At 45.2% G+C, this 25,169-nt stretch overlaps 1 protein-coding gene across 1 annotated transcript in view; it reads right to left on the bottom strand.

Annotated features, from left to right (window-relative positions):
• The window catches only part of srrm3 (serine/arginine repetitive matrix 3), a 166,594-nt gene that overhangs the window by 86,810 nt on the left and 54,615 nt on the right, over positions 1-25,169 (bottom strand). Inside the window, exon 2 of the mRNA XM_031807843.1 lies at positions 9,979-10,271. Within this exon, the coding sequence (XP_031663703.1) occupies positions 9,979-10,259 (281 nt within the window). The 5' untranslated portion in view covers positions 10,260-10,271. The remainder of the gene's footprint in view (positions 1-9,978; positions 10,272-25,169) is intronic.

Genomic DNA, 25,169 nt, shown 5'->3' with positions numbered 1-25,169 from the left:
CTATTCCCTATACAGTGCACTACTTTAGACCAGGACCCAAAAGATTGCACTATATAGGTTGGGACACAACGTCTATAACAGTCTCCCATACCTCTATCATTACGAGACTGCTGTCACTGGGGCCTCTCCAGAGGACATATGGCCCTTTACATTCAAACCAGAGGCAATTACTGTAGTCCAGAGCCTGGAGAGGACAGTCTGGAGTCTGTAGCCCAGATAGAGAGGGCCCTTCCCTGCCTGACAGATGGCAGTGGTGCCCGTTTCCTATCTCCTCCTACTGACATACAGCAGCCACCTCCCTATCAGCCACATCAATCTGGCCCAGCCCAGCCTGGCCTTCCAGCTGCCATTACCCATCAGGCCTAATGAGCCTGAGGCCCAGCCCAGCCTGGCTCCTCGCTGGTGGGGGAGGATGGAGGGGGCTGGAGAAACAAAGACACCAACCCCACTTATTGTAGAGCCCCCCCCCCCCCCCCCCCCCCCCCCCAGACAAGAGCCATGGATTAGTTCATTGCTTGGGAGAAGGGCGGGTGGAGGGATGGGGAAAGGGGAGGAGGGAAAAGCCATCAAGGGCACGTTTTGTAAGAAGAGATGGTTCTCTCCAGGGCCACTGCAAGTGACCCAGGCCCCTTCCTCAGCCAGACAGGATGTAGCCCTACTAAACTGCTGTGAAAAACTCCAGTGAAACTGGGAGTTGCTGTCCGTTTTACACCATCAACCACTTCAGAAATGAACTTCTAACCTGTTCCTCACCCTTCACGTATAATACACCTGACAGTTAGGACAGCTGGTATTCAATTTCCATCTCATGTTACCCACTATGTTCAATGTGTAGCCTAAAGGAGGAGCCTAAAGGAGGAGCCTAAAGGAGGCGCCTAAAGGAGGAGCCTAAAGGAGGCGCCTAAAGGAGGCGCCTAAAGGAGGCGCCTAAAGTGAACCAACAGACTGGAAGAATAGCTGACCGAGAATATAGTTACAGTGTTTCCTGTTGGCATGACGACCCAATTTCTGTTAGAAAAACTGTTTGAATAAAACCTGTTAGAAACGGCAGTACTGTCGAACATGTCCCAATGCCTGTCCTATCCCGCAAGCCAATCGTTTTCATCACTAACTGGTGGCTGGGGAATCTATTGATGGGTTTCCATTGTTGGCGCAGGAATCAGCAGCCTAGGTGATCCTGATGGGTTTCCATTGTTGGCGCAGGAATCAGCAGCCTAGGCTAGCAAAATTTTAGCAAAATTTGTGTTTTTTTGTTAGCTCATTTATTAGCTATTAGCATGGTATGACTGTCAAGTTAGTTGGTTTTCCTGAACTAATATTTCACTGCCATCCAGAAGCTTAGCAAGCTAACTTGCTAGCAAACTAGCTAGCTATATTTCAATTTGAAGTAAGGCAACGGTGTTTGGAGATGGCAAACTCATTGAAGATTAAGTTTTGAGCAGTTTCCTCCAGCGGTTAGCTTTAAGGCAGACTATTCTGGACTGATGTACAGAATGGCTTTGGTGGCTTTTCTGGTGCCTTGGCGGTTGTCGTGGCATCACCCAGGTGGGTGCTACAAATCGGTAGTGGGGATGGAGGTTCTACCCATGGAGTCTGACCTCAGAGACTACTACTGAGAAGAGCTGCTTCAGAGACGACAAGGGCCCTGATGAACAGCTCTGGGCCCGGTTCCCCGATAGTGATGGAATTTAGGCTTACTAGTGTTTAAACATTTAACATCTTTCCTACAAGGCTCGAAGATGTAACATGTGTTTCCCAAAAAACACCACGCAGACAGAACGTTCGCTAAGTGCACCGTTAAGGCATGTGTCGATACTGATAGGATGCACTTCTCTCAGATCAGCTTTCTCCCTTTCAAATCTAACCGTAATATTATAATTATTCCACAATACTGACGATGGATCAGCTCCTAGAGAGATATTATCACCTTATTCTAATGCCATATAATAATGGACTAACTCATCATCGTTGATCAACTAGCAGATGAAAACAGACTCCTGCCACAGACTCCCTCTTCCTCTCTATTCCCACTCTCTGAGCCCTGCGCCCCTCTTCTTATACATCATGAAATATATTGAGACAAAAATTATAGTATACAAATAGCTAAGTAAAACCCAATTGAATGAGCAAGTCAGTTATGAACAAATTCTTATTTTCAATGACGGCCTAGGAATAGTTGATTAACTACCTGGATCAGCAGAACAACAGATGTTTACTTTGTCAGCTCAGGGATTTGATCTTGCAACCTCGCAGTTACGAGTCCAACACTCTAACCACTAGGCTACCTGCCCCCCCTACACTCTAACCACTAGGCTACCCTGCTGCCCCTACACTCTAACCACTAGGCTACCCTGCTGCCCCTACACTCTAACCACTAGGCTACCTGCCCCCCTTACACTCTAACCACTAGACTACCTGCCCCCCCTACACTCTAACCACTAGGCTACCTACCCCCCCCCTACAATCTAACCACTAGGCTACCTACCGCCCCTACACTCTAACCACTAGGCTACCTACCGCCCCTACACTCTAACCACTAGGCTACCTGCCGCCCCTACACTCTAACCACTAGGCTACCTGCCGCCCCTACACTCTAACCACTAGACTACCTAAGCCCCCTACACTCTAACCACTAGACTACCTAAGCCCCCTACACTCTAACCACTAGACTACCTGACACCCCTACACTCTAACCACTAGGCTACCTGCCGCCCCTACACTCTAACCACTAGGCTTCCTGCCGCCCCTACACTCTAACCACTAGACTACCTGCCGCCCCCTACACTCTAACCACTAGGCTACCTACCGCCCCTACACTCTAACCACTAGGCTACCTACCGCCCCTACACTCTAACCACTAGACTACCTACCGCCCCTACACTCTAACCACTAGACTACCTGCCGTCCCTACACTCTAACCACTAGGCTACCCCCCCCCTACACTCTAACCACTAGGCTACCTACCGCCCCTACACTCTAACCACTAGGCTACCTACCGCCCCTACACTCTAACCACTAGTCTACCTACCGCCCCTACACTCTAACCACTAGACTACCTGCCGCCCCTACACTCTAACCACTAGACCACCTGCCGCCCCTACACTCTAACCACTAGGCTACCCCCCCCCCCCTACACTCTAACCACTAGACTACCTACCGCCGCCAAACTCTAACCACTAGACTACCTAAGCCCCCTACACTCTAACCACTAGACTACCTGACACCCCTACACTCTAACCACTAGGCTACCTGCCGCCCCTACACTCTAACCACTAGACTACCTACCGCCCCTACACTCTAACCACTAGACTACCTGCCGCCCCTACACTCTAACCACTAGGCTACCTACCGCCCCTACACTCTAACCACTAGGCTACCTACCGCCCCTACACTCTAACCACTAGACTACCTACCGCCCCTACACTCTAACCACTAGACTACCTGCCGCCCCTACACTCTAACCACTAGGCTACCCCCCCCCCCCCTACACTCTAACCACTAGGCTACCTACCGCCCCTACACTCTAACCACTAGGCTACCTACCGCCCCTACACTCTAACCACTAGTCTACCTACCGCCCCTACACTCTAACCACTAGTCTACCTACCGCCCCTACACTCTAACCACTAGACCACCTGCCGCCCCTACACTCTAACCACTAGGCTACCCCCCCCTACACTCTAACCACTAGACTACCTACCGCCCCTACACTCTAACCACTAGGCTTCCTGGTCTATGTAGCCTACACAGTGTTTATCTTTTAAAACAGTCATCTGGGTTTTCATTTGAAACGTTGTTATGTTATTTGCTTGTTATGCTAAGAAATGGGCAACTTTCTACTTTCTACTTGATCTGAAGTTATAAGAGGTCACAAAAACGACATCTTGATTTTGTGTTTAGCAGAGATCTTGTGTTCAGCAGAGATCTTGTGTTTAGCAGAGATCTTGTGTTTAGCAGAGATCTTGTGTTTAGCAGAGATCTTGTGTTCAGCAGAGATCTTGTGTTTAGCAGAGATCTTGTGTTTAGCAGAGATCTTGTGTTTAGCAGAGATCTTGTGTTTAGCAGAGATATTGTGTTTAGCAGAGATCTTGTGTTTAGCAGAGATCCCGTGTTTAGCAGAGATCTTGTGTTTAGCAGAGATCCCGTGTTTAGCAGAGATCTTGTGTTTAGCAGAGATCTTCTGTGTATAAAGTGATGCGGAAGGGGGGGGGAGCATCTAACAACGTATTTGTCTGTTCTATGAGTGGTCTGAGTCAATCGTTAATTAACAAGCGTTTTAAAGAGCAACTTTAGTAACGATTGTTTTGGGAAACAGCTCGGACATTTAACGATGCTCCCCTGAAGGTTCTTACGATGAACGTAGCCTTAAGATGCTTTTGGGAAACCGGGCCCTGGACCAGTCTGAAACCCCCTGGATCTGATCCCCCGCCCCTCTCCATTTCCTCTCCGAAATGCCTCTTCTCTAGCCTTCATACAAGCTGTTAACAAGCCACCAGTTAACTTCCTGTCTGCCATAATCATCCATCTATTGAACTACTTGTTTTGAGTTTTTCAAAAATTGCCTGTCAATTATTTTTTCTCCTTCACTTTTAAAGGACTTTTTGTCATAAAAATCACTCTAAAAGTTTAATAAATTATTATTTTTTATTATTTATTCAACTATTCAAAAGTGTATCAGTACGGAGAGAAGCTTCGAGCTTCAAAGCACACCTAAACCCCTCCAGGAGTACGTACCACCTTGGAAGATGTATTAGACTCAGTTAAAACCATCAGTTAGGAGGGAGGCCTGACTGCAACGAAGATAGTCTCTATCTGCCCAGATTACATGTCATTTATCTACATTACCTCAGAGTAGCATACACTTTGTACTCAGGCAACTTTATTGTTATTGTCTACATTTACATTGACACCCCCACCTCCATTTGATTTGTACACTGCTGCTACTCGCTGTTTATTATTTATGCATGGTCATTTCACCCCAACCAACATGTACACATTACCTCTACTAACCTGTACCCCCGCACATTGACTCTGTACCGGTACCCCCTGTATATAGCCTCCACATTGACTCTGTACCGGTACCCCCTGTATATAGCCTCCACATTGACTCTGTACCAGTACCCCTGTATATAGTCTCCACATTGACTCTGTACCGTAATACCCTGTATATAGCCTCCACATTGACTCTGTACCGGTACCCCCTGTATATAGTCTCCACATTGACTCTGTACCGGTATCCCCTGTATATAGCCTCCACATTGACTCTGTACCGTAACACCCTGTATATAGTCTCCACATTGAGTCTGTACCGGTACCCCCCTGTATATAGCCTCCACATAGACTCTGTACCAGTACCCCTGTATATAGTCTCCACATTGACTCTGTACCGGTACCCCCTGTATATAGTCTCCACATTGACTCGGTACCGGTACCCCCTGTATATAGTCTCCACATTGACTCTGTACCGGTACCCCCTGTATATAGCCTCCACATTGACTCTGTACCGGTACCCCCTGTATATAGCCTCCACATTGACTCTGTACCAGTACCCCTGTATATAGTCTACACATTGACTCTGTACCGTAATACCCTGTATATAGCCTCCACATTGACTCTGTACCGGTACCCCCTGTATATAGCCTCCACATTGACTCTGTACCAGTACCCCTGTATATAGTCTCCACATTGACTCTGTACCGGTATCCCCTGTATATAGCCTCCACATTGACTCTGTACCGTAACACCCTGTATATAGTCTCCACATTGAGTCTGTACCGGTACCCCCCTGTATATAGCCTCCACATAGACTCTGTACCAGTACCCCTGTATATAGTCTCCACATTGACTCGGTACCGGTACCCCCTGTATATAGTCTCCACATTGACTCGGTACCGGTACCCTCTGTTTATAGCCTCCACATTGACTCTGTACCGGTACCCTCTGTATATAGTCTCCACATTGACTCTGTACCGGTACCCCTGTATATAGCCTCCACATTGACTCTGTACCGGTACCCCCTGTATATAGCCTCCACATTGACTCGGTACCGGTACCCCCTGTATATAGTCTCCACATTGACTCGGTACCGGTACCCCCTGTATATAGTCTCCACATTGACTCGGTACCGGTACCCCCTGTATATAGCCTCCACATTGACTCTGTACCGGTACCCCCTGTATATAGCCTCCACATTAACTCTGTACCGGTACCCCCTGTATATAGCCTCCACATTGACTCTGTACCGGTACCCCCCTGTATATATTCTCCACATTGACTCTGTACCGGTACCCCCTGTATATAGCCTCCACATTAACTCTGTACCGGTACCCCCTGTATATAGCCTCCACATTGACTCTGTACCGGTACCCCCCTGTATATATTCTCCACATTGACTCGGTACCGGTACCCCCTGTATATAGCCTCCACATTGACTCTGTACCGTAATACCCTGTATATAGCCTCCACATTGACTCTGTACCGGTACCCCCTGTATATAGCCTCCACATTGACTCTGTACTGGTACCCCCTGTATATAGCCTCCACATTGACTCGGTACCGGTACCCCCTGTATATAGTCTCCACATTGACTCGGTACCGGTACCCCCTGTATATAGTCTCCACATTGACTCGGTACCGGTACCCCCTGTATATAGCCTCCACATTGACTCTGTACCGGTACCCCCTGTATATAGCCTCCACATTGACTCTGTACCGGTACCCCCTGTATATAGCCTCCACATTGACTCTGTACCGTAATACCCTGTATATAGCCTCCACATTGACTCTGTACCGTAATACCCTGTATATAGCCTCCACATTGACTCTGTTCATTTTTTTACTTTAGTTTATTTGGTTAAAAACTGCACTGTTGGTTAAGGTCTTGTAAGGTCTACGCTTGTTGTATTCAGCGCATGTGACAAATAAAGTTTGAATTGATTTGAGTATCACCCAAAATCTCTATTCCTAAAAAAAATTCAAAATCTGTGGGTTACAGTGTCTACCGTCATAAACATGAGGATATGATAACTTACTTCACAGCAAACCTCTCTAAGAATTGACATGGCTCAATCTGGTTTTGTTCTTCACAGAATAATGCGAAGTGTAAAAGCTCTGTGACTTCCACTCGGGCTGTGTACAGTAGCCTGGCGGAGAACTTTGACACAACGTCCCACTGTCACCACTAGCCTGGCGGAGAACTCTGACACAAGGTCCCACTGTCACCACTAGCCTGGAGGAGAACTCTGACACAAGGTCCCACTGTCACCACTAGCCTGGAGGAGAACTCTGACACAAAGTCCCACTGTCACCACTAGCCTGGAGGAGAACTCTGACACAACGTCCCACTGTCACCACTAGCCTGGAGGAGAACTCTGACACAAGGTCCCCACTGTCACCACTAGCCTGGAGGAGAACTCTGACACAACGTCCCACTGTCACCACTAGCCTGGAGGAGAACTCTGACACAAGGTCCCACTGTCACCACTAGCCTGGAGGAGAACTCTGACACAACGTCCCACTGTCACCACTAGCCTGGAGGAGAACTCTGACACAAGGTCCCCACTGTCATAACTAGCCTGGAGGAGAACTCTGACACAACGTCCCACTGTCACCACTAGCCTGGAGGAGAACTCTGACACAACGTCCCACTGTCACCACTAGCCTGGAGGAGAACTCTGACACAAGGTCCCACTGTCACCACTAGCCTGGAGGAGAACTCTGACACAAGGTCCCACTGTCACCACTAGCCTGGAGGAGAACTCTGACACAAGGTCCCACTGTCACCACTAGCCCGGAGGAGAACTCTGACACAAGGTCCCACTGTCACCACTAGCCCGGGGGAGAACTCTGACACAAGGTCCCACTGTCACCACTAGCCTGGAGGAGAACTCTGACACAAGGTCCCCACTGTCACCACTAGCCTAGAGGAGAACTCTGACACAACGTCCCACTGTCACTACTAGCCTGGAGGAGTCTGCCTGTCCCTGGAAGACCTGTTAGAGGCTATGCTGCTTGCCTGCAGTCTGTGTGTTTGTGTGTTTGTGTGTGTTTGTGTATGTGAGTGTGTGTGTGTGTGTGTGTGTGTGTGTGTGTGTGTGTGTGTGTGTGTGTGTGTGTGTGTGTGTGTGTGTGTGTGTGTGTGTGTGTGTGTGTGTGTGTGTGTGTGTGTGTGTGTGTGTGTGTGTCCTACCCGCTGACGCGGATAGCTGTGTCCTGCAATATCTCTGAGATCTGACTGGCTTTGGCTAACTGGCAACCATTACTGTCTGCAAGCAAGAAGTTCTGTTGTTGTTGTTGTTGTTTTTAGTGTGGTAAAATAGCCTTTTGATCATTAAAGGGATCATTAAAGAATCATTAAAGAATCAAGAATCATTAAAAGAATCATGAATCATTAAATGGATCATTAAAGAATCATTAAAGAATCAAGAATCATTAAAGAATCATTAAAATAATCATGAATCATTAAAGGGTAGGACGCCGTAATAAAAAACATATTCTGAAGGTTGTCTGTTTTTGTATCTTCGTTGTCTCTTCAAGATTTAGCATTATAACAATATTAATAATAATAATTTGGTGTCTATACTAGCAGTCTAATTAATTGTGTAACCTGTAGTGAGCATGTAAGGATGTCTTTGTAAGAGCCAAGTGTGTATTCCTGTCAATGTCAAATTCTCCACTAATTAAAACTTCTTATGGCTGGGGGGCAGTATTGAGTAGCTTGGATGAATAAGGTGCCGTGAGTAAACTGCCTGCTACTCAGGCCCAGAAGCTAAGGTATGCATATTATTTGGATAGAAAACTCTCTGAAGTTTCTAAAACTGTTTGAATGATGTCTGTGAGTATAACAGAACTCATATAGCAGGCGAACACCTGAGAAAAAAAATCCAACCAGGAAGTGGGAAATCTGAGGTTTGTAGTTTTTCAACTCATTGCCTATTGAATATACAGTGTCTATGGGGTCATATTGCACTTCCTAAGGCTTCCACTAGTTGTCAACAGTCTTTATAACCTTGTTTCAGGCTTCTACTATGAAGGAGGAGGGAATAAGAGCTCTTTCAATCAGGTGTCTGGTATGAGCTGATCACGTGCTCTCCCGTGAGAGCGACCTGCGTTCCATTGCATTTCTGAAGATGAAGGAATTCTCCAGTTGGAACATTATTGAAGATTTATGCTAAAAGGATCCTAAAGATTGATTCTATACATCGTTTGACATGTCAATACGGACAGTAACGGAACTTTTTGACTTTTTGTCTGCTCCTAGCGATCGCGCCTCATGAATTTGGATTTGTGAACTAAATGCGCGAACAACAAGGAGGTCTGAAACAGCAGTTGCATTAAGGAAAGGTGGATCTATAATTCCATGATTAACACTTGTATCGTTTATCAATGTTTATTATGATTATTTCTGTAAATTGATGTGGCTCTCTGCAAAATCACTGGATGTTTTGGAACTACTGAACGCCAGTGTAAACTGATACATGTGTTGTGTAACATGAAGTCCTATGAGTGTCATCTCATGAAAATCATCAAAGGTTAGTGATTAATTTTATCTCTATTTCTGCATTTTGTGACTCTTCTCTTTGGCTGGAAAAATGGCTGTGCTTTTCTGTGACTAGGCACTCACCTTACATAATTGTTTGTGGTGCTTTCGCAGTAAAGCTTATTTGAAATTGGACACTGTGGTGGGATTAACAAGAAGTGTATCTTTAAAACGGTGTAAAATACTTGTATGTTTGAGGAATTTTAATTATGAGATTTCTGTTGTTTGAATTTGGCGCCCCTCACTTTCACTGGCTGTTGTCATATCGATCCCGGTAGCGGGATCTAAGGCATAATAAGTTTTAACCAGGGCATTCACATCCATTCTGTGTATCCTACCAAACTTTCCCAGCATGTATCTACATGGGAGGATGTACATCAGGGTGTATCCCTCCAAATCTAAACCCAGTTTAGTATGATACTCATCCAGACTCAACTGACCCCTGTTCCTCCATCATCTCCTGGAGCTCCATGCATTTCAGCTCCACCCTCCTCTTTCTGTCATGGTCTAGGATCTCCCTGTGGGCCTTCTTCACTAGGACAGGTTCCGGACTAGGCTCCTCCTCTGGAACCTCCTCTTCTTCTGGATTGGGCCCCACAGCCGGGGCGGGTACCGGCACTGACCCGCCCTCCCCGGCTCCTGTTCCTGCCACGGCCACAGCCGTAGGAAGCACACCGTTAACAATGTCCTGGGGGGAAGGCACCCTCGCCCCATCGTACATGGTGACGACGTTCTATAGAGAGAGAGAGAGAGTTTACTGTTAATTTTTGTTGTTTTTCACTTTATATATCCACTTTGTATGTTGTCTACCTCACTTGCTTTGGCAATGTTAACACATGTTTCCCACGCCAATAAAGCCCTTGAATTGAATTGAATTGAATTGAATTGAGAGAGAGAGAGAGAGAGAGAGAGAGAGAGAGAGAGAGAGAGAGAGAGAGAGAGAGAGAGAGAGAGAGAGAGAGAGAGAGAGAGAGAGAGAGAGAGAGAGAGAGAGAGAGAGAGAGAGAGAGAGAGAGAGAGAGAGAGAGAGAGAGAGAGAGAGAGAGAGAGGTTAGTGGTACCAGTTGAATTGTTTACCTGGGATGTACAATCAGGTCCATAATGATTGGCACCCTTGATAAAGATGAGCAAAAAAGACTGTATAAAATAGTGCTTTCAGAATGTATTCACACCCCATGACTTTTCCATGTTTTTTTGTGTTACAACGTGAATTTTAAATTGATGAAACGATGATGTTTTGACACTGGCACAAAATATCCCATAATGTCCAAATGGAATTATGTTTTACCCATTTTTTTTACTAATATATTACATTTGTAAAGCTGAAATATCTTGAGTCAATAAGCATTCAACCCCTTTTGTTATGACAAACTTAAATAAGTTCAGGAGTTGAACAAGTCACATAATAACGTTGCATCGACTCACTCTGTGTACAATAATAGTGTTTAACATGATTTTTGAATGACTACCTCATCTCTGTACCCCAAACATTCAAATGATCTATAAGGTCCATGAGTCGAGCAGTGACTTTCAAACACAGATTCAACCACAACGACCAAAAAGAAGGGCACCTATTGGTAGATGGGTAAAGAATATATAAGAATATATAAGCAAACATGGAATATCTCTTTGACTATTGGTGAATTCATCAATTACACTTTGGATGGTGTATCAATATACCCAGCCATTACAAACATACAGGCATCCTTATTAACTCAGTTGCCAGAGAGAAAGGAATCCACTCAGGGATGAGTAGGCCTAACGAACAGCAAAATCACTAGCCTATGACAATCTACTATCCCCCCATAGTACAAAATTAACTTGTTCTATTCTGTGCGAGAAAAATACAAATTACAAATGTTATATACTAAATACAAATTCTAAACAAAGCCTGGGACAGTTGTGGGAAGAGATATATCTCAAATTAAACTTTTTACGCTGCCGCAATAGATCAGAACGTTTAGCTTAAAATGTTGCTAAACGATTAGGCTATTTCTTCACACTATAAGCGCAGCAATGTGCACAGGGCAGTAGGCTATAAGCACGAATGTTTCATTAGCAGAAATTTGTTTTGATTTAGAATGGATCATTATCATTAATCTGTCTCGAAACAGGGGAAATATATACATGTCATTTATTAAATGGCGAATTGAGAACTGCTTTTCCCCTGGGTCTTCTCCAGGTATTGTTGGCATTCTGCTGGCATTCATTTAGATTACATTTCGATAACATTTGCATTAACGTCAGAGTGATTAGAGGAACAATAGAGTGCTGAGTACCAGGCAGTTAGCAAGTTTGGTAGACTACTAATGACCATGGGTGTGTGTGTGTGTGTGTGTGTGTGTGTGTGTGTGTGTGTGTGTGTGTGTGTGTGTGTGTGTTCAGAGCCAGGCTGAATGGATGAGCCAGAGCCAACCAGGGTCTGAGGAGGATCCGAGCAGACGCCAGTCACCACACAGAGCACCATCAGCTATTAGCCCTCCCTCAGTTAGCTCTGGAGGAGTGATAGCATGCTAACCAGAGAAGCTGAGTCCTTCAATGAGTCTCTGACTGGCAGCCATTACTGTCTGGAGGAGTGATAGCATGCTAACCAGAGAAGCTGAGTCCTTCAATGAGTCTCTGACTGGCAGCCATTACTGTCTGGAGGAGTGATAGCATGCTAACGAGAGTAGCAAACGTCACGTGGAATTTGAATGTCTTCATGACGGTCACCATAACAGCACTAGCCTGTACAGAGTAAAAAATATTCCAAAAGATTCATCCTGTTTGGAACAAGGCACTAAAGTAATACTTCAAAATATGTGGCCAAGCAATTCACTTTTTGTCCTGAATACAAAGTGTTATGTTTGGGGCAAATCCAGTACAACACATTACTGAGTAACATTCTCAATGTTTTCAAGCATGGTGGTGGCTGCATCATGTTATGGGTATGCTTGTCATTGTTAAGGACTGGGGAGTTTTTCAGGATTGGAACCGGTGCTATGGTCAGATGACATGAAAATTGAGCTCTTTGGCCACGCCCACCAGTGGTGGGCAAAAAAAAAAAAAAAGAATCAGATGCAGAAAGTACCTAATACCTACGGTAAAATATAGTGATGGATCTTTACTGTTATGGGGATATTTTTGATTCTACTAGTCCTGAGGTCCTTAAGATCAACGGAGACATGAACTTTACCAAGTTCCTTGGACATTTTTGACAAGAACCTGGTTTCCTCTAGCAGGAAGCTGACACTTAGCCGCAAGTGCATCTTCCAGCAAGACAATAACTAATCAAAACCCCATGCAAATAAATGTTCAATTGACCACAAAATCAACATTTTGCAATGGCCATCTCAGTCTCCGGACTTGAACCCCAGTGTAAACCTGTGGTTTGAATTGAAGAAGGAAGTGCATAAGTCCATAAGAGCAGATGATGGATATCAAGGATCTGGAAAGATTCCGTATGTAGGAATGGTCTAAGATCCCTCCCAATGTGTTCTACAATCTCATAACGCATTTGACAAAAAAAGGCTCAGTGTCGTTATCCTCGCAAGGGGAAGGTGGTATTCAATACCAAGGGGAGGGTGGTATTCAATACCAAGGGGAGGGTGGTATTCAATACCAAGGGGAGGGTGGTATTCAATACCAAGGGGAGGGTGGTATTCAATACCAAGGGGAAGGTGGTATTCAATACCAAGGGGAGGGTGGTATTCAATACCAAGGGGAGGGTGGTATTCAATACCAAGGGGAAGGTGGTATTCAATACCAAGGGGAGTATTCAATACCAAGGGGAGTATTCAATACCAAGGGGAGTATTCAATACCAAGGGGAGTATTCAATACCAAGGGGAGTATTCAATACCAAGGGGAGTATTCAATACCAAAGGGAGTGTTCAATACAGGGGTGCCAATAATTTTTGTGTGGATTTTGTTTGTATTACTGAAACAAAATATATTTTATATATATATATTTTTTTTGTTTGGAATACATTATACAGAGCCTTCCGCAAGTATTCACACGCCTTGACTTTCTTCACATTTTGTTGTGTTACAAAAGTGGGATTAAAATTGATTTAATTGTCCTTTTTTTTTATCAACGATCTACACAAAATATTCTGTAATATCAAAGGAGGAAGAAAAGTTCTAACATTTGTAAATCATTTATGAAATTCAAACATTAATATATCTTGATTAGATAAGTATTCAACCTTGAGGCAATTCATGTTAGAATCACCTTTGGCAGCGATTACAGCTGTGAGTCTTTCTGGGTAAGTCTCTAAGAGCTTTGCACACCTGGATTGTTCAACATTTACCCATTATTTCTTTCAACATTCTTCAAGCTCTGTCAAATTTGGTTGTTGATCATTGCTAGACAACCATTTTCAGGTCTTGCCATAGATTTGCAGGCAGATTTAAGTCAAAACTGTAACTAGGACACTCAGGAACATTCAGTGTTTTCTTGGTAACCAACTCCAGTGTAGATTTGGCCTTGTGTTTTAGATTATTGTCCTGCTGAAAGGTGAATTTGTCTCCCAGTGTCTGGTGGAAAGCAGACTGAACCAGGTTTTCCTCTAGGATTTTGTCTGTTGTTGTTGGCTGGAGGGAACCAGCGTGCATGCTGCTGAGGAGCGCTGGCCATTGGCACTGATCAAACTCCAGGCGGTGCTATGCTCTGTACGTTTATATTTCACACAAATTCATTTCCATTTCTAACTCTGTTAGATTAGCTACTGTAGGTATGCTAGGATCAAGAGGTGGTGGATGATTAAGGGGAGGTCAGAGGTCCCACTACCTGTTATAAGAGTAATAGATTCTGGTATAACATGCTCCTGAGGGTATAGAGGGTCATGTTTATCCTCAGCACTCTCCGGTCCACTAGATGGGGAACAATAGGCAGCTCCTGGTTGTTTATCCTCAGCACTCTCCGGTCCACTAGATGGGGAACAATAGGCAGCTCCTGGTTGTTTATCCTCAGCACTCTCCGGTCCACTAGATGGGGAACAATAGGCAGCTCCTGGTTGTTCCTAACAGGTCACTTACTATCTGTTTGAGCCTGTTGGCCCTCTTGATCTCAGGAAACTAAGACTGTAAAGCCAACCATCCCAATAAAATGAAGTATGTAGCTCCACAGAAAAGTGAGCTGCAGAGGAGGTTTGGATGGTTCCATCTCTGGATAGGATGAAGTATGTTTCCCTTTACTGAGCACACACTAGGTTTTAATGAAATGAGGATATATCATTAAAGAAAGACAAAGAGTCAAGTCACACACACAGACACTCTCTCTCTCTCTCTCTCTCTCTCTCTCTCTCTCTCTCTCTCTCTCTCTCTCTCTCTCTCTCTCTCTCTCTCTCTCTCAATTCAATTCAATTCAAGGGGCTTTATTGGCATGGGAAACGTGTTAACATTGCCAAAGCAAGTGAGGTAGATAGTATTCGGCCCCCTTGAACTTTGCAACCTTTTGCCACATTTCAGGCTTCAAACATAAAGATATGAAACTGTATTTTTTTGTGAAGAATCAACAACAAGTGGGACACAATCATGAAGTGGAACGACATTTATTGGATATTTCAAACTTTTTTAACAAATCAAAAACTGAAAAATTGGGCGTGCAAAATTATTCAGCCCCCTTAAGTTAATACTTTGTAGCGCCACCTTTTGCTGCGATTACAGCTGTAAGTCGCTTGGGGTATGTCTCTATCAGTTTTGCACATCGAGAGACTGACATTTTTTTCCCATTCCTCCTTGCAAAACAGCTCGAGCTCAGTGAGGTTGGATGGAGAGCATTTGTGAACAGCAGTTTTCAGTTCTTTCCACAGATTCTCGATTGGATTCAGGTCTGGACTTTGACTTGGCCATTCTAACACCTGGATATGTTTATTTTTGAACCATTCCATTGTAGATTTTGCTTTATGTTTTGGATCATTGTCTTGTTGGAAGACAAATCTCCGTCCCAGTCTCAGGTCTTTTGCAGACTCCATCAGGTTTTCTTCCAGAATGGTCCTGTATTTGGCTCCATCCATCTTCCCATCAATTTTAACCATCTTCCCTGTCCCTGCTGAAGAAAAGCAGGCCCAAACCATGATGCTGCCACCACCATGTTTGACAGTGGGGATGGTGTGTTCAGGTTGATGAGCTGTGTTGCTTTTACGCCAAACATAACGTTTTGCGTTGTTGCCAAAAAGTTCAATTTTGGTTTCATCTGACCAGAGCACCTTCTTCCACATGTTTGGTGTGTCTCCCAGGTGGCTTGTGGCAAACTTTAAATGACACTTTTTATGGACATCTTTAAGAAACTTTTCCACTCTTCCATAAAGGCCAGATTTGTGCAATATACGACTGATTGTTGTCCTATGGACAGAGTCTCCCACCTCAGCTGTAGATCTCTGCAGTTCATCCAGAGTGATCATGGGCCTCTTGGCTGCATCTCTGATCAGTCTTCTCCTTGTATGAGCTGAAAGTTTAGAGGGACGGCCAGGTCTTGGTAGATTTGCAGTGGTCTGATACTCCTTCCATTTCAATATTATCGCTTGCACAGTGCTCCTTGGGATGTTTAAAGCTTGGGAAATCTTTTTGTATCCAAATCCGGCTTTAAACTTCTTCACAGCAGTATCTCGGATCTGCCTGGTGTGTTCCTTGTTCTTCATGATGCTCTCTGCGCTTTTAACGGACCTCTGAGACTATCACAGTGCAGGTGCATTTATACGGAGACTTGATTACACACAGGTGGATTGTATTTATCATCATTAGTCATTTAGGTCAACATTGGATCATTCAGAGATCCTCACTGAACTTCTGGAGAGAGTTTGCTGCACTGAAAGTAAAGGGGCTGAATAATTCTGCACGCCCAATTTTTCAGTTTTTGATTTGTTAAAAAAGTTTGACATATCCAATAAATGTCGTTCCACTTCATGATTGTGTCCCACTTGTTGTTGATTCTTCACAAAAAAATACAGTTTTATATCTTTATGTTTGAAGCCTGAAATGTGGCAAAAGGTCGCAAAGTTCAAGGGGGCCGAATACTTTCGCAAGGCACTGTATATATATACAGTGTTGTAACAATGTACAAATGGTTAAAGAACACACACTCTCTCTCTCTCTCTCTCTTTCTTACACACATCACACGAACATCGCACACTCCCTCCCTCCCTCCCTCCCACCTCCATCCTCCACCCTCCATCCCTCTCCATCCTCCACCCTCCCTCCCTCTCCAGCCTCCACCCTCCCTCCCTCCCTCTTCATCTTCCCTCCCTCTACATCCTCCACCCTCCATCCCTCTCCATCCCTCTCCAGCCTCCACCCTCCCTCCCTCCCTCTTCATCTTCCCTCCCTCTCCATCCTCCACCATCCCTCCCTCTCCATCCTCCACCCTCCCTCCCTCCCTCTCCATCCCTCTCCATCCTCCACCCTCCCTCCCTCTCCATCCTCCCTCTCCCACCCACCTCCATCCTCCACCCACCCTCCCTCCCTCTCCATCCCTCTCCATCCTCCCTCCCTCTTCATCTTCCCTCCCTCCCTCTCCATCCTCCCTCCCTACCCCACCCCACCTGCATCCTCCCTCTCCATCCTCCACCCTCCTTCCCTCTCCATCTGCCCTCCCTCCCTCTCCACCCTCCCTCCCTCTCCTTCCCTCCCCATCCTCCCGCCCTACCCCACCACCATCCTCCCTCTCCCTCCCTCTCCATCCTCCCTCCCTCTCCTTCCCTCTCCATCCTCCTTCCCTACCCCACCGCCATCCTCCCTCCCTCTCCTTCCCTCTCCATCCTCCCTCCCTACCCCAGCACCAGTTGTTAGTGTACAACTAATTGCTTCATTTTCACTGAGGAGTCAGAAAAGACCAGACAGTATTTCACAAGAGACTGCAGGAATTGTAATGAAGGTTATGTGTCTAACCTACAATTTATTTTTTTGGTCTGTCACTGACTGGGTAAAACATCGTTATAGTGATGCGTTTGTGTTTGTGTTTGGGGAACACATATTGTACATTAGTGGTATGGCCTCCACCAGTCAGAGCAGGGTTTGTGCGCTAGTAAATGAGCTGTGCTGAGTATTCACAGTAACACGACTCTCTCTCTCTCTCTCTGTGTGTGTGTGTGTGTGTGTGTGTGTGTGTGTGTGTGTGTGTGTGTGTGTGTGTGTGTGTGTGTGTGTGTGTGTGTGTGTGTGTGTGTGTGTGTGTAAAATAGAGCAGAACAGGTGGCAGGACAGCAGGAGACATCATCACTGAATCGATTATACTTTATATCAGCACTTGATATTCTGTTACAGTCCTCTCTCACCCACATTAGGTTTAGGGTACAGGGTTAGGGTACAGGGTTAGGGCTAGGGTTAGGGTACAGGGTTAGGGTACAGGGTTAGGGTACAGGGTTAGGGTACTATTTAGGGTTAGGATTAAGGTACAGGGTTAGGGTACAGGGTTAGGGTACAGGGTTAAGGTGCAGGTTCAAGGTACAGGTTTAGGGTACAGGGCAAGGGTTAGGGTTAGGGTACAGGGTTAGGGTACAGGGCTAGGGTTAGGGTTAGGGTACAGGGTTAGAGTACAGTGTTAAGTTACAGGGTTAGGGTACAGGGCTAGGGTTAGGGTACAGGGTTAGGGTTCAGGTTTAGGGTTAGGGTACAGAGTTAGGATTAAGGTAAAGGGTTAGGGTACAGGGTACAGGGCTAGGGTACAGGGTTATGGTTAGGGTACAGGGTTAGGATACAGTGTTAGGGTACAGCGTTAGGGTACAGTAATAGGGTTAGGTTCCAGGATTAGGGTACAGGGATAGGGTACAGTGTACAGGGTTAGGGTTAAGGTGCAGAGTCAAGGTACAGGTTTAGGGTATAGGGTTATGATTAGAGTTAAGGTACAGAGTTAGGGTACAGGTAAGGGTTGGGGTTAAGGTACAGGTTTATGGTTAGGGTACAGGGTTGGGGTACAGGGTAAGGGTAGGGTTAAGGTACAGGGTTATGGTTAGGGTACAGGGTTAGGGTACAGGGTAAGGGTAGGGTTAAGGTACAGGGTTATGGTTAGGGTACAGGGTTAGGGTACAGGGTTAAGGTACAGAGTTAGGGTACAGGGTAAGGGTTAGGGTTAAGGTACAGGGTTATGGTTAGGGTACAGGGTTAGGGTACAGGGTTAGGGTACAGGGTACAGGGTTAGGGTATAGGGTTATGGTTAGGTTACAGGGTTAGGGTTAAGGTATATAGTTGTGGTTAGGGTACAGGGATAGGGTACAGGGTACAGGGTTAGGGTACAGGGTACAGGTTACAGGGTTATGGTTAGGGTACAGGGATCGGGTACAGTGTACAGGGTTAGGGTACAGAGATAGGGTACAGGGTACAGGGTTATGGTTAGGGTACAGGGATAGGGTACTCTCTACACTTAAACAACACAATGTAACTCCAAGTCAATCACACTTCTGTGAAATCAAACTGTCCACTTAGGAAGCAACACTGATTGACAATACATTTCACATGCTGTTGTGCAAATGGAATAGACAACAGGTGGAAATTATAGGCATTTATAGGCATTTAGCAAGTCACCCCCAATAAAGGAGTGGTTCTGCAGGTGGTGACCAGACCACTTCTCAGTTCCTATGCTTCCTGGCTGATGTTTTGGTCACTTTTGAATGCTGGCGGTGCTTTCACTCTAGTGGTATTATGAGACGGAGTCTACAACCCACACAAGAGGCTCAGGTAGTGCAGCTCATCCAGGATGGCACATCAATGCGAGCTGTGGCAAGAAAGTTTGCTGTGTCTGTCAGCGTAGTGTCCAGAGCATGGAGGCGCTACCAGGAGACAGGCCAGTACATCAGGAGACGTGGAGGAGGCTGTAAGAGGGCAACAACCCAGCAGCAGGACTGCTACCTCCGCCTTTGTGCAAGGAGGAGCAGGACGAGCACTGCCAGAGCCCTGCAAAATGACCTCCAGCAGGCCACAAATGTGCATGTGTCTGCTCAAACGGTCAGAAACAGACTCCATGAGGGTGGTATGGCCCCTAATGTTCCCCCTAATGCAAGACATTGCTAGACCTCATGTTGCTCGAGTGTGTCAGCAGTTCCTGCAAGAGGAAGGCATTGATGCTATGGACTGGCCCGCATGTTCCCCAGACCTGAATCCAATTGAGCACATCTGGGACATCATGTCTCGCTCCATCCACCAACGCCACGTTGCACCACAGACTGTCCAGGAGTTGGCGGATGCTTTAGTCCAGGTCTGGGAGGAGATCCCTCAGGAGACCATCCGCCACCTCATCAAGAACATGCCCAGGCGTTGTAGGGAGGTCATACAGGCCCGTGGAGGCCACACACACTACTGAACCTCATTTTGACTTGTTTTAAGGACATTAGATCAAAGTTGGATCAGCCTGTAGTGTGGTTTTCCACTTTAATTTTGAGTGTGACTCCAAATCCAGACCTCCATGGGTTGATAAATTTGATTTCCATTGATAATTTTTGTGTGATTTTGTTGTCAGCACATTCAACTATGTAAAGAAAAAAGTATTTAATAAGAATATTTCATTAATTCAGATCTAGGATGTGTTATTTTAGTGTTCCCTTTATTTTTTGAGCAGTATATATACACAGGAGACATTGTCCATGCTAAAAGCCATATTTCTCTCTCAGCAGGCACATGGTCAGTGTGTGTGTGTGTGTGTGTGTGTGTGTGTGTGTGTGTGTGTGTGTGTGTGTGTGTGTGTGTGTGTGTGTGTGTGTGTGTGTGTGTGTGTGTGTGTGTGTGTGTGTGTGTGTGTGTGTGTGTGTGTGTGTGTGTGTGTGTGTGTGTGTGTGTGTGTGTGTCGGGGAGGATTACTGGTCACTTAACACGTCTGACACAGCATGTCATGTTTCTTACCAAGTGGTCCCTTTAGACTAGTTTTTGGCAGAGGTGATTTTCTTTCTCTCTCTCTCTGGTTTGAGGGGGAGAGAGGGACGGAGGGAGGTAGGAGGCGGTGGGAAGGAGAGGAGGGAGAATATTCCAGCCAGTCATTTAATATGCATGCTGAGCTGAATGAGGCCATCTGCTTCAGCAGGTTAAAAAGAGCAGCAGCAATGATTACCTAGCTGCAGCTGGAGAGTAGTCTCACTGAGGGATGTGGACACCACCCTGTCTGTCTGTCTGTCTGTCTGTCTGTCTGTCTGTCTGTCTGTCTGTCTGTCTGTCTGTCTGTCTGTCTGCCTGCCTGGCTGTCTGCCTGCCTGCCTGCCTGCCTGCCTGCCTGCCTGTCTGCCTGCCTGCCTGCCTGCCTGCCTGCCTGCCTGTCTGTCTGTCTGTCTGTCTGTCTGTCTGTCTGTCTGTCTGTCTGTCTGTCTGTCTGTCTGTCTCTCTCTGTCTGTCTGTCTGTCTGTCTGTCTGTCTGTCTGTCTGTCTGTCTGTCTGTCTGTCTGTCTGTCTGTCTGTCTGTCTGTCTCTCTGTCTGTCTGTCTGTCTGTCTGTCTGTCTGTCTGTCTGTCTGTCTGTCTGTCTGTCTGTCTGTCTGTCTGTCTGTCTGTGTATGTGGACACCTGCTCGTCGAACATCTCATTCCAATTTCATGGGCATTAATATGGAGTTGGTCCCCCATTTCCTTCTATAACCTCCTCCACTCTTCTGGGAAGGCTTTCCACTAGATGTTGGAACATCGCTGCGTGGACTAGCTTCCATTCAGCCACAAGAGCATTAGTGAGGTTGGGCACTGATTTGGGGCGATTAGGCCTGGCTCGCAGTCGGCGTTCCAATTCATCCCAAACATGATCGATAGGGTTGAGGTCAGGGCTCTGTGCAGGCCAGTCAAGTTCTTCCACACCGATCTCGACAAACCATTTCTGCATGGACCTCGTTTTGTGCATGGGGGCATTGTCAAGAAACAGGGAAGGGCCTTCCTCAAACTGTTGTCTCAAAGTTGAAAGCACAGAATCGTCTAGAAAGTCATTGTATGCTCTAGAGTTAGGATTTCCCTTCACTGGAACTATGGGGCCTAGTCCTAACCATGAAAAACAGCCCCAGACCATTATTCCTCCTCCACCAAACTTTACAGTTGGCACTATGCATTCAGGTAGGTAGCGATCTCCTGGCATCCGCCAAACCCAGATTCGTCTGTCGGACTGCCAGATGGTGATGTGTGATTCATCACTCCTCGTTACCACTGCTCCAGAGTCCAAATGCCTTACATCATTCCAGCAGACGCTTGGCATTGCGCACGGTGATTTTAGGCTTGTGTGCGGCTGCTCGGCCACGGAAACCCATTTCATGAAGCTCCCAACGAACAGTTACTGTGTTGACGTTGCTTCCAGAGGCAGTTTGGAACTCGGCAGTGACTGTTGCAACCGAGGACAGACGATTCTTGTCCGTTCTGTGAGCTTGTGTGGCCTACCACTTCTCAGCTGAGTCGTTGTTGCTTCTAGACATTTCCACTTAACAATATCAGCACTTACAGTTGATCGGGGCAGCTCTAGCAGGGCAGAATCCACTAATTTGAAGGGGTGTCCACATACTTTTATATATATATATATAGTGTATGTTTACATTGCCAAAGCAAGCGAAACTCTCTCTTATCCTCCCCTCCCTCTCCCTCTCTCCTCTTCACACTATCCTCCATACTAATCTGCCCCTTGGCTGGAGGTTGTTTTTGTTTTTAACAGTGTGACACCCAAAGGATGTTTTTGTCATCATCAAGGTTAGAACTCTTCATTCCAGCCACGTTGGGCTTTATGCGTGGTGCCAGAAAACAACTTTTCCTTTTCATCAGACCTGGAGATAGGAGGCATATTGCATACCAATTGCAGAGCTCTGAAGAACTGTCCTGTGAATACTAAAGAAACTAGGAACAGAAGTGTCTGATTGAAGGAATCGAACGTAAATCAACTGCACATTAATTGCACAGTTTCTCAGTGAATATGGTGAATACATTGACTGACTGAGGACCCAATAATTATGTTTCTAATGGTTACAATAGAACATTAGCAATTTTGACAGAACTAGATAGAACAGGATGGGAATAGAACTGGATTTAATGGGGATGGGAATAGAACTAGATAGAACAGGATGGGAATAGAACTGGATTTAATGGGGATGGGAATAGAACTAGATAGAACAGGATGGGAATAGAACTGGATAGAACAGGATGGGAATAGAACTGGATAGAACAGGATGGGAATAGAACTAGATAGAACAGGATGGGAATAGAACTGGATAGAACAGGATGGGAATAGAACTAGATAGAACAGGATGGGAATAGAACTGGATTTAATGGGGATGGGAATAGAACTGGATTTAATGGGGATGGAAATAGAACTAGATAGAACAGGATGGGAATAGAAGTGGATTTAATGGGAATGGGAATAGAACTAGATAGAACAGGATGGGAATAGAACTGGATTTAATGGGGATGGGAATAGAACTGGATTTAATGGGGATGGGAATAGAACTGGATTTAATGGGGATGGAAATAGAACTGGATTTAATGGGGATGGAAATAGAACTAGATAGAACAGGATGGGAATAGAACTGGATTTAATGGGGATGGGAATAGAACTGGATTTAATGGGGATGGAAATAGAACTAGATCGAACAGGATGGGAATAGAACTGGATTTAATGGGAATGGGAATAGAACTAGATAGAACAGGATGGGAATAGAACTGGATTTAATGGGGATGGGAATAGAACTGGATTTAATGGGGATGGGAATAGAACTGGATTTAATGGGGATGGGAATAGAACTGGATTTAATGGGGATGGAAATAGAACTGGATTTAATGGGGATGGAAATAGAACTGGATTTAATGGGGATGGAAATAGAACTAGATAGAACAGGATGGGAATAGAACTGGATTTAATGGGAATGGGAATAGAACTGGATAGAACAGGATGGGAATAGAACTGGATAGAACAGGATGGGAATAGAACTGGATTTAATGGGGATGGGAATAGAACTGGATTTAATGGGGATGGGAATAGAACTGGATTTAATGGGGATGGAAATAGAACTGGATAGAACAGGATGGGAATAGAACTGGATAGAACAGGATGGGAATAGAACTGGATTTAATGGGGATGGGAATAGAACTGGATTTAATGGGGATGGGAATAGAACTGGATTTAATGGGGATGGAAATAGAACTGGATAGAACAGGATGGGAATAGAACTGGATTTAATGGGGATGGGAATAGAACTGGATAGAACAGGATGGGAATAGAACTGGATAGAACAGGATGGGAATAGAACTGGATAGAACAGGATGGGAATAGAACTAGATAGAACAGGATGGGAATAGAACTGGATAGAACAGGATGGGAATAGAACTAGATAGAACAGGATGGGAATAGAACTGGATTTAATGGGGATGGGAATAGAACTGGATTTAATGGGGATGGAAATAGAACTAGATAGAACAGGATGGGAATAGAACTGGATTTAATGGGAATGGGAATAGAACTAGATAGAACAGGATGGGAATAGAACTGGATTTAATGGGGATGGGAATAGAACTGGATTTAATGGGGATGGGAATAGAACTGGATTTAATGGGGATGGAAATAGAACTGGATTTAATGGGGATGGAAATAGAACTAGATAGAACAGGATGGGAATAGAACTGGATTTAATGGGGATGGGAATAGAACTGGATTTAATGGGGATGGAAATAGAACTAGATCGAACAGGATGGGAATAGAACTGGATTTAATGGGAATGGGAATAGAACTAGATAGAACAGGATGGGAATAGAACTGGATTTAATGGGGATGGGAATAGAACTGGATTTAATGGGGATGGGAATAGAACTGGATTTAATGGGGATGGGAATAGAACTGGATTTAATGGGGATGGAAATAGAACTGGATTTAATGGGGATGGAAATAGAACTAGATAGAACAGGATGGGAATAGAACTGGATTTAATGGGAATGGGAATAGAACTGGATAGAACAGGATGGGAATAGAACTGGATAGAACAGGATGGGAATAGAACTGGATTTAATGGGGATGGGAATAGAACTGGATTTAATGGGGATGGGAATAGAACTGGATTTAATGGGGATGGAAATAGAACTGGATAGAACAGGATGGGAATAGAACTGGATAGAACAGGATGGGAATAGAACTGGATTTAATGGGGATGGGAATAGAACTGGATTTAATGGGGATGGGAATAGAACTGGATTTAATGGGGATGGAATTAGAACTGGATAGAACAGGATGGGAATAGAACTGGATTTAATGGGGATGGGAATAGAACTGGATTTAATGGGGATGGGAATAGAACTGGATTTAATGGGGATGGAAATAGAACTGGATAGAACAGGATGGGAATAGAACTGGATAGAACAGGATGGGAATAGAACTGGATTTAATGGGGATGGGAATAGAACTGGATTTAATGGGGATGGGAATAGAACTGGATTTAATGGGGATGGAAATAGAACTGGATAGAACAGGATGGGAATAGAACTGGATTTAATGGGAATGGGAATAGAACTGGATAGAACAGGATGGGAATAGAACTGGATTTAATGGGGATGGGAATAGAACTGGATTTAATGGGGATGGGAAAAGAACTAGTGTTGTAAAGTGGTCCACTTATTTCTGTTGGTGCTTTGAGGGCTGCAGCACAGAGTACGACGTGGCGCTGAAATATCCCACATAAAAAATACTACTCTTTACTTTAGAATACTACAGTATTTACTATATAATGAT

Source organism: Oncorhynchus kisutch, linkage group LG28 (genome assembly GCF_002021735.2).
Source record: "Oncorhynchus kisutch isolate 150728-3 linkage group LG28, Okis_V2, whole genome shotgun sequence".
NCBI lineage: Eukaryota > Metazoa > Chordata > Actinopteri > Salmoniformes > Salmonidae > Oncorhynchus > Oncorhynchus kisutch.
This window is presented reverse-complemented; position numbering and strand designations above follow the sequence as displayed.